Below are 10,688 nucleotides of genomic sequence, written 5' to 3'. Positions count from 1 at the left end.
GCGGCTGGCTTGACCGCGGCTCACAAATGACGGCTCACTTTACCGCGGTGAGTCTCTGCAGGTGGACGGACGTCTAAACGCTGGTGGAACCGTTCTGCTCTATCAGTGTCTGATCCTCCCGTTAACTGTAACAGGCTGTGACTCATTCACAGGTGAAGGACGTCCTGCCCTAAACGGAACTATGACAACAAGCCCTTCTATCAAAAACACGTTGAACGTTTTCAGGAGAAAAGTGTTCACATCCTGAAATTTACAGTTTTGTTCTTTGTTCATGGTAAATGGACTAGTTCTTATATAGCGCTTTTCCACTCTTCTGAGCACTCAAAGCGCTTTACACAACTTGTGCATTCACCCATTCACTCCCATTCACACAAGCACAACTGACATTCACACACATTCATACTCCGATGAATGCATCGGAGAGCAATTTCGGGTTAGTATCCTGCCCAAGGATATTTGGCATGCAGACTAGGGGAAGCCGGGAATCGAACCACCAACCTTCCGATCAGTAGATGATCTGCTCTACCACCTGAGCTACACCCGTATTGTTGTGGGTGAGCTCGAGGGCGCCCCCTATGGTGCAACACTCGCCCTGTGTTCCTCCTGTGCGCGGTTTTAACAGCAGGGGTAAAAACCCACGTCGCGTCATGTGTGAAAATGCTTCTGTAGGTGAGACTGGTTATGTTTGCTAATGCTAATAATCACTGGGATTTATATCAGCTGCACACAGAGTGAAGCAGCAGGGCTGAGATGCAGTAAACAGCACCACCTGTGGGTGGTGTCAGGAAACGACACACTCCATAAACATGCCCTCTATAGTCTGACTGTGATGTGGAGCACACTGACATGAATCACTGTGACTTTAGCAGCATAATGTTTCCATCTCAGGGAACTCTTGTTCCACTGTGGGTGGTCTCAGAGTGGACAGCTCCCACGCCGGCTGCTGTGCTGGATGTTCATACATGACCTGCTGGGGAAACACGATCGCAGATGTTTCTCACGGCAGGAATGAGCCGGGCGAGGCTGCGTTCTCTGGCCACGCCTCCTCAAAAACAATGTTTGCACTGTGCTCGTTTCAGCAGCAGCTTCTAACACGGCCGGCCGAATAAGAACCATCCAGAGAACTTCTGTTAATGCACAGTATTTATTGACACAGTTTAGAAACATCCACGCATTTGTTCGTTCATGGTTTACAAACCAACCAATCAGCAATCGTTGTTAATCTTCATTTCAGATACAGGAGTTAAAGTATTCACTTCAGTTTTATTACCTTTTATTAACAGTTAGAAAATGTTCCTACACGCGAAATCATCACGTCTACATTTCGACCCTCTGTGCTTCCCTTTAACTCAACTCACACCTCTGCCGTGAGAAGCAGAAGTTGCAGAAATCGGTGAGCAAACCGCGCGAGATCCGCTCGCGGCGCGTGATCTGCTCACAGCTTTCCGACAAAATCATCCCAACAGCCGTCGCCCACGAAAACAAGTCAGGCTAAACTAAACCGAATCATCCTTTAACCTCTAAGCACGCCCCAGGTCGCCGCTCACCTGCCAGAACGCACCTGTGAGACGTCGTTAGAGTCTGAAGATCTGACCTCTGACCTTTGGATTAAAAAAGTAATGAGTGAGTGGTGACCTGCAGGTCTTCAACGGTGTGTTCACAACAAACGTGGAGCGTGATTACAGACAAAGTTCATGCAATGAGGCAAGTTCATGCTGGGCGATACAAACGGGGGCAAATCTGCCTTCACACGGGAGAGCCGGGATTCTCCAGCGCCACGTGGACGCCGACTGAACCATCGGCATCACAGGGGTGAATGCTCCAGTTTCCACGGTGACTGCAGTCACATGAGGTGAAACCTTCATGTTTGATGTGAACACACCCTAAAAGGCACACATGTGCATCAATATTTACAACGGTAAGTGAACGCATCGGCAACCAAAGCTAAACTCTACGAGCACCGCACGTAACGCGAACACGTCCAAGGCGTGGAGTCGGACTCTGACGTGTGTCCGTGTCGAGCTTCCCGTCAGACTCTCTGCGGCTGAGCGAACGCACAGCTGCCAAAGGCCACGTGCGTTTGCGCGGCTCCGGGTCACTATCGCCTTCCTGGAAGTCGGTCGCAGTCACATAACGGGTTCGGTCAACTTCGTCTTGGTCCCGAGGTCAAACGCTGAGCCTAGAAGGATCCGTCTGCGAAGTCTCGTTTGCCGAATCCTTTCTGGAAAAAGACACAAACAGAAACTCACCCAGTGTCCCCACAGAGCGACTCGACCGTCATCATCATCGTTCGTAATACAAAAAACGTCCCAGTTTTACTTTGGATGTTTGCATGATTTCACCCGCTGCCCCCTGCTGGACACCAGCCTGCAGATGTTTGTCTCACACTCAGCTCACTTTTATTTACACAGCAACAGTCGCCTCAAGGCGCTGTAAGGTCGACCCTACAATAATACATACAGAGAAAAACCCAACAATCACATGACCCCCTATGAGCAGCACTTTGGCGACCAGCCTCAGGGAGGGGCGGGGCCATCTGCTGCGACCGGCTGGAGTGAGCGGGCTGGCACCGCCCGTCTTCACATCCACGGATTATCAGCGGGATTCAACTCTCTGCAGGCCGCTCGGTGAAGCTCACTTTGGTGTTTGGAGGAGCAGCAGTGGTGTTGGTGGCGATGCTGGTGTTTGGGGCGCAGCCTCGCCCTCCTTTCTTTGAACCTAAGCAGCGTCTCTGACCAAAGGGCGCTCCCGGTCTGCAGGATGTTCCTCAGCATACTTCAGTCTGTGTTTTAGTCTCGTGCTTCCTGGTGTGCAGGTGATGTCACTACATCGGCTCAGTGAAGTTAGTGTTTAGACTCTCACTGGTTTTCTCTCCAAGCCTCTGAAATCTTTGCTTCCTGTCTCTGCAGGCTTCTTCTGTGAGCACCGACTGTTTCTCTCAAGTCTGGACTTTTGTTTTTAGCCTGATGTTTTCTCAGTGACAGCTCGAACCCCGCTGAAGTCTTTTATTCTGAAGAGAACCCTCAGCTTCCACTGGAGCATTACAGAGTGAAAGCACATCACTGCACAGCAGTGGTTTGAGCCGTGCTCCAATAAAAGCTCAGTGTCTCAGAGGGTAACAGTAATAATAACACCGACTCTGGTCATGTTTAGAAATCATTCTGTAATTTGTGCTAAAACAAAATGATTTATGTTTGATGAAGAAAACGCTGTGATTAAAAGAATCTTTGGAGGAGGGTACAACTCAGTCCTGCTCTGCCCTCTAGTGGGCGACTACGTGCCCACACCTACCCACCCAACACAGCTGATGTCGCAACAGAGACACACCCACAGTTTACAGCATGAATTCCTCTTTTTTTACCGCGTACGAGTACAAATACTTAAAGTACTTCAGTGTAGGGTGAGCAGAACACGCGAGTACTACAGGAGCTTTTAGAGGAAATGAAGAATAAGCAGCAGGTCCAGAGTAGAGTACGACTAACACTGAGCCGATCAGGCGGTAAGATCCTGCAGTGCAGCTTAAAAATCATCAAAGGAGTGATGAAAGATGCTGCAACCGTGAATCGTTAAAAGATGAAGTGTCTGAAGACGCAGCTCAGTGGAATTACAGCCTGTAGCTCACTCCACAGGCCGTCGCTCCACTGCTGCAGCGCCGTGCAGGGCGGGTTCCTGCGTCGCCCACAGACAGACGCCCACACGAAGCCTCGCTGTGTGATGGTGAAATGTCCCTCGGACCTCAGAACTCACAGACCTACAAACGTCAGCCCACAGCAGCTTCAGCCCACAGCAGCTTCAGCCCACAGCAGCTTCAGTCCACAGCAGCTTCAGCCCACAGCAGCTTCAGCCCACAGCAGCTTCAGCCCACAGCAGCTTCAGTCCACAGCAGCTTCAGCCCACAGCAGCACTATTATAAGCGATGTGGAGAGCAGCAGCTTCTGAAGGCTCTGTGATCTATCAGGAATTTTGAGCGTTATCCTGACGTGGACATCGGCACAATGCCATGCAGCCGTGCACGGTGTACTTTTGAAGGACTGGAAGTTTAGATTTTCTGTCATAAACTAAAGTGTGTGTGTGTGTGTCCCTGTGTGTGTCCCTGTGTGTGTCCCTGTGTGTGTCCCTGTGTGTGTCACTGAACTTTAGCTGTGCTCCAGGTTCCTCTGCAGCCGTCTCCTGGTTGCCTGCTGCAGGCTCAGAAGAATGAAGCAGCCCATGTATCTGTCAGCCTTCATCAGCCGTTTCCACAGCGCAGCACCATAAACTCAGAGAAGTTGCACAATAAACGGAGCCTGGGCTATAAAAGCTGGGCCACCACTCTCAGCGTTACCTAACAAAGCTGTTTGTCGACAGTTTGACTGCAGAGAAAAAGTTTCACCATCTGTAAACCAGAAATATTCATCCTGTCATTTTGTTTCTGAACAGTTGTGTTCCAGATGTGTTATCTGCACAACTGGGTTTGTGTGAAAGTGCAGGGAGATAAAGGCCTGGGTTTGTTTGTGCTGCACGGATTTACGGGAGGAGGACCGCCAAGTTCACCTCAGCAGAGACACAGAGGCGAACCCAAAATGTCTGAGCCAGATTCTCCACATTCCTGCTGCAGCTCGGCAGACACGAGGAAAGGATTCTCACAGCAGGAGCGGGTGGGGGGTCTGCTAATGCCTCCACAGAAGGAGGGGAGGCTACAGACAGACTCGCATTTAGCTTTTCATCATCATCATCATCATCATCATCATCATCATCATGTGGTGTTCTGGGGCAGAGTGAGCCCCTGCCAGCCCAATCATTAACAAGTTTAATTTCATTTTTAGTTCAGAGACGGAGTTTAGCAAGTCTCCAGTCTGACTGCTGCTTACTTCAGAGAAAATATTTGCTTTTGCAGAACTTCCAGATAAGCACGTCCACAGACTAATGAGGGCCAGGCTCGGGTGCAGAGCAGAGGAGGGAGGCAGCGAGGAAGAGGAGTTACGAGAAGTGGAGGTCAAGTGAGATAAAAAACAGATGCAGCCAGATGCAGACGAGAAAACCATCTGGTGGAAACAAACGGAGCACAATGACAGCCCACGCCCACAGCTTCTCCCCAGCTCAGGCTGCAGGAAATAAAACAGCAGGACGGGTTCAGGCTCTTTGACTTAAACATAGCTGCAACCAGAAATGTGACAAAGGCTCCCAAAGTGACCGCAAGCACGCCGCCTCCGTCTTCACCTCGACGACATGTTTGAGGGTACATCTGTCACGTATGGTGACAGATGTACCCTTAGGCCCCCTCCTCGATTCAGAGATGGTCTCCTTGACTCCGCCCTCAAACCAGCGTTCCTCCCTGTCCAGGATGTGTACTTCCTCATCACTGAGTCCTGATGCTCCTGATGCTCCTGACACATAAGGGCTCACTAAGGTTTTCAGGCAGCAGCTGTCCTTCTTCTCGTCTTTAGGAGCCTTCAGGCTGATCAACAGTCTCTGGTTGCTGATCAATGGTGTGTTTGTCAGCCTGGCTACAGAGCTGAAGAGAAACCTGGGCTTGTTCTTATTTTCTTCAATCAGTGATGAATAGTAAGATGTTCTGGCTTTGCGGAGGGCTTTCTTATAAAGCAGCAAACTATTTCTCCAGGCTAAATTATGATCCTCTAAATTTGTGACACGCCATTTCCTCTCCAGCTTACGAGTCATCTGCTTTAGGCTACGTGTTTGAGAATTATACCACGGAGTCAGGTACTTCTGATTTGTCACAGGAGCTACAGTCGTACGTAGTGAGGAGGTCAAATGATTGACAAGATAAGATGATAACAGCAGGTGACTTGTATCCTCAAACTCAGTTGCAGCACTTTCAGAAAAACATCTACTGTGACGAAATCTACTCCCCGCTGCTGGAAATAATTAGCGGGTGAATCAACAGAGAGTGTGTTCTGGATGAAGCATGTGAAGATTACACATGAAACTCACCAGTCTGTAGTCTCTGTGCAGCTTCTTGTACTGGAACATGTTGCAGAGGACGGTCGAGGCTGCTCGGGCAGCTTTTTGACTCCCGGAGCTAAAAGTGAAGGACAGCAGAGAGTGAGAGAGGACAGGAGGACTAATGAGGCGGAAATACCAGAGCAGCAGGGACGAGCTTCATCACAAACATGTCCCGCAGTGTGAAGGAAAGGTTATAACAGACATGTGAAGTCCTAAACAGGAAACAAAGGTCGCAGAGGGGTCACAGCTTTGTTTCAGAGGAAACATGAAGAGTCTGAAGAGAAACGGCGGCGGAGCCGGCGACAGCGACCATCAGCGCGACTACACGTACCTGCTGTCGTGGGACGTCTTGATGCCCACCAGTTTGGGGATGCCGTTGAAGTGACAGACGTCGCGGGCTGCCGAGGAGCTGCAGGTGACCAGGTGGTTGAGGGCTCCGCAGAGGTTGACCACCACGTCGCTGGATGGCATTTTCTGCAGGCCGTCTGCGGGAAGCTTGGACACCAGAAGCCCCACCATGTTCTTAGCTGCCACGACACAGAAGAAGGACTTGAATAAGAAAGACTCTGGAGCGGACCTGGACCTTGGGGTCCAGAGAACGGGAAAAAGGCGGATGCACTGAAACCCCTTGAAAGCAGAGCTGCACCTGTCCCAGCAAGGCTCTTACCCATGTGCTGTTTGTCGGTGGCGTGCCGGGTCAGATTCCTCAGCAGGCCGCTCAGAGGCCTGAGCTCCGTATCACTGATGGTGTCCAGCCGGTCCAGGAGGATGGGAAGCATCCGCTCCTTCTCTATAATCACCATGCTCAGCACGGACGCCCACTAACAGAGAGGAGGAAAGGTCACGTGAGCCTGCAGAGACCGCACCTCGCACTAAAGCTGACGATCGGGATGAGGCGTTACCCTGGCATCTCCCGCGGTGATGTTCTGCAGGGCTCCGATGGCGGCCTCGCGGCTGCAGGAACTGTAGTCGCTGTTCTGCAGGATGAGCTTGTAGAGCCCCACCACCTTCGGGTGCCACAGCCACTCGGACCCTTTAGGCTGAGACAGGGTGGGCAAGTTCTGGTGATTCTGCCGCTGGCGAAGAGAGAAATCAAGTACAAATACAGAATTTGGGGTCAAAAGTAGCAAAAAGATATAAAACAAAAAGTTGATTTATATAAATAATTCATAATTGAAGAAAATCTGCTGAGTGTAAACTCAACGTAAAACTAAACCAAACCAAACTAAACCAAACCATGCTAAACTAAACCAAGCTAAGCTAAGCTAAACCAAACCAAAAGAAACTAAACCAAACTAAGCTAAACCAGGCTAAACAAACCTAACATTAAACGAAACTACTTTCATGAGTTACAGTAGCACTTGTTTGCAGACTTTGTACTAAATTGATAAACTGTGAGAATCAAGTTGAGTCGTTCAATAAAAACAAAGATTGTTATGAATTTATCTTCCAGGCGCTCGTGTGATTAAACTGCTTACGTCTGTCTGCTGCTGTTTTCCAGTTTCACATTTAAGTTAGATTTTAAACGAACACATTACTATGAAATCTAGCAGACCGTAGCTACTCTAATGTGCAGAAGGTTTCTGGAGGTGATGGGGATCCAAGCACAGAGCACCACACGGGTGGATAACACCAGCACCCTCTCCTCCTGCTCGTACCTCCACGTTCTTCTTGCTGTACAGAGTGAAGCAGCCGATGGTCTCGATCTCTCTGTTGGCAGAAGCTCTCGACGGGCCCTCGAGGCGGAGCTGGACTGAGGGGGGAAGCTCCGAGTACAGCTGATAGGACAGATTTCTCATCACGCACAGGGAGTTCTCCAAACCCTGAACACGCAGACAGGAAATAAAAAATGGATATCAGTTAAAAGAGCGACCGAAACAAACGGGCTCAAAGCAGCGAGTCTTAGTCACCGTGCCGACTCTGATGAGCTTCAGACACTAAAAGCACAGAAAGAAGTCTGAACCCTTTTCACACGCGACCCAAACCACCGCACCATTAATAACGTGGAGAGTCGCCACCATCGAAAACTGGGAATGACTGAGGATTCTGTCGCCCTCGTCCTTGAAGCTCGCACATCACGATATCCCGTTTCAGTCGCTCCCGCCCCCGCTCTGACCCGAGGACAGACAAAATCTATTTTTATTAACCAGCTGTTTTCTTTCTCCCAGCCTTCTTTATGATGCACTGCTGCAGTTTTACATCTTTGCACTTTAACAACAGCACAGAGACGATTTCAGAGGAATAACTGGAATACTGGCCACACTAAAAATAGAACAAAGACATACAGGAAATGTCTTCAGTTTTATTCATTTAGCGACACATTCCAGCACAACCAGCCCGAGGACACTTTGGGAAATCCGTTGAGTGGGACGGCGGTGAGTCAGCGACTTCCTGACAAACACCAGTCCAGACTGCACCAGGCCCACTCGTCACTTTAGTAGGTGAAACTAAGAGCTGAGAGTAAAATCAGCCTGATACTAACGCAGCAGCAAACACGATGAAGACGAGCAGATGATCTCGAAGGTCGGCCAAAGTGAACTCTGGAACGACCGGCTCTCAGATCTGTGGGATCACTCCTCGTTTATACAAGTTTAGAAGTAAAGCCTCTACAGTCATGCACAGTTCAGAGTCCTGATGCTGAAACTGTGACGCGAGGCAGCGATGAATCAGAGCAAACGTGCACTCTTTACACTCCAGGTTAACCTCAGTGAGACTTGAGCTGGTTACTGTTCTGCTGTAAATGACAAACCACGTCTCCGGCGTCTGTGGTTTGTGCTCACGGCTCCAGACGTTTTAAAGCGCCTGCACTCAGACATCATTATCCACGCGCCTCTGTGGCTCACCTTCTCGTCGCCCTGTTCTTCCTGCTGGATGTAGGTCACCAGAGAGTCCACGAGGCCGGGCATTTCTCTCATCTTCTGCCTCGTTCTCTCGTTCACGGAGCTCATGTTCCTGTCGGAGCAACACAGACGGAGACGTTCAACCCGACCAAATCCTTCACTTACATCAAACATTACTACAATGAAACAAAGGCAGCTGCTGCTCTGTGCGACTGCATTATGTGACGTTACTTTAAATAAACATCCATTCAGTTCATCTTTTATTTCCTTGAAATGATGCATCAGAGCCTAATTGAGGTTAAAATCCTTCTAGGAAGCAGTCTCACTGTCATTAAGCAGCTCTGGGCAGTTATTTTGAAGCATTATCTAAATTTACTTTAATTTCCATGTGCACAAAACCGTCCAGTCTGAGTGAAACCTCTGAAAGGTTTGCAGACTTTGTACTAAAAGGATGAAAGAAGCAGCTTTCTCCCTCCAGTGAAACGTCTTCCACCTTCTTTGCTGTTGCTGATCTCTTCACTCTGAGTGAAAGAGCGTCTCTTGGTCCACGCCTGGACGACATTATATTGACCGAGGCTGTGTTCACTCTGCATGCTGAGACGGCCCAAATCCTGGCACGCCTGAGCTCTGCAGCAGGGTTTGTGGTTATTAAGGTAACACCAGGTCCAAGCCTGTGTGTCAGAGTTATGAAGGTGGTTCACATCTTATATCAGAGCAGATTATGTTCCAGATGAGAGATCACCACACACTAAACCTTTTATTATTGACCAATCAGTTCCTGGAAAAGCCTCAGTGTGCACATCGCACGAAGGTCTGAAAATGTGTAAATGTATGCTACGTCTTCTAATGATGCTGCCTAAGGGAAGCATGTATGATGTAAACAGAACTGGTCCTAGCACTGAACCCTGTGGAACTCCATAATTAACCTCAGTGTGTGAAGAGGACTCTCCATTTACATGCACAAACTGGAGTCTATTAGATAGATATGATACAAACCACTGCAGCACAGTACCTGTAATACCTGTGTACTGATTTATCAAGCTGATAATCAGCTGATGATGGTAAATGAAGAGAAGCCAGATAAATAAAAGGTATCCTGGACATGTTGAGCTTCTTTTCTAGTCTCCATCAGATGGTTTAGTTATAAAAACCTGATGGTACCTGAGGCAGCCGGTGGTGCTGTTAAAGATGTCTCTCTCCGATGGACTTAGCGGGATGCTCCTGCACAGAGGAATCAGAACTTTCTGTGTCAGCACAGGTAACGCCTCCCGGGACAGCTTCTCCTTCAGGTTATCTCTGGAGGACAGATTCCACAGGACGCCTGCAGACGGCCACAGCGAGTTTGTAAGACGGGTTCACGTCGCTAACGTCTCACACTAGTCCAGAGAGCAGAGGGTTCCCACCTGTGATGGTCTTTCGCAGCTCCTCGTCAGGTTCGTTCAGGAGGCTAATGAGAGGTGTCAGCCCGCCGGCGTCGATGAGAGCCACCTTGTTCTCGGCGCTCTCGTAGATGAGGTTCCTCGTGGCGGCAGTAGCGTAACGCTTCACTTCCTGGTTGTCGCTGGAGAAAAGTTGCACCAGAGCTGGAACACCTTGCAGAACTCGGACCTGAGAAAGAGAGCGAGTCACCAACCACCTTCACCTCATGACCTTTTCTTCCTCTTACCCCTGCAAACACGGGGAGAACACGCAAACGCCACAGGGAGAGGCCCCGCCTGCATGGTGGGGTCAAACTCAACACCTTGTTGCTGTGCAGCTAACAGTGCTAATCGCCGTCAGCGTTCTGCCCTTCATGTGTCTGCTTTCATTGGACAAAGAAACAGCAGACACGCTGACGTCCCACTGTCACAGCTGCTGTGTCCCTCCGAGACTCGTTGTTTGTCTGTGTGTGTGTCTGTGTGT

The 10,688-nt window shown here is 49.5% G+C and overlaps 1 protein-coding gene across 2 annotated transcripts in view; it reads right to left on the bottom strand.

The window, feature by feature from the left end:
* Positions 1-1,128: 1,128 nt before the first annotated feature.
* Positions 1,129-10,688, bottom strand: part of LOC102312717 (plakophilin-3) — a 28,985-nt gene continuing 19,425 nt past the window's right edge. Inside the window, exons 5-13 of one of the 2 annotated variants that reach the window (XM_005924006.3) lie at positions 10,190-10,394; positions 9,948-10,107; positions 8,790-8,898; positions 7,605-7,769; positions 6,849-7,022; positions 6,614-6,767; positions 6,278-6,473; positions 5,935-6,022; positions 1,129-2,221 (exon numbers count right to left, since the gene is read on the bottom strand). In XM_005924006.3, coding sequence (XP_005924068.1) covers positions 2,180-2,221; positions 5,935-6,022; positions 6,278-6,473; positions 6,614-6,767; positions 6,849-7,022; positions 7,605-7,769; positions 8,790-8,898; positions 9,948-10,107; positions 10,190-10,394 — 1,293 coding nt within the window. In that variant the 3' untranslated portion in view covers positions 1,129-2,179. The remainder of the gene's footprint in view (positions 2,222-5,934; positions 6,023-6,277; positions 6,474-6,613; positions 6,768-6,848; positions 7,023-7,604; positions 7,770-8,789; positions 8,899-9,947; positions 10,108-10,189; positions 10,395-10,688) is intronic. The other variant, XM_005924007.3, reaches the window with a different exon arrangement.

Source organism: Haplochromis burtoni, unplaced genomic scaffold (genome assembly GCF_018398535.1).
Source record: "Haplochromis burtoni strain Fernald_Lab_line unplaced genomic scaffold, NCSU_Asbu1 Contig_69, whole genome shotgun sequence".
Lineage (NCBI taxonomy): Eukaryota > Metazoa > Chordata > Actinopteri > Cichliformes > Cichlidae > Haplochromis > Haplochromis burtoni.
This window is presented reverse-complemented; position numbering and strand designations above follow the sequence as displayed.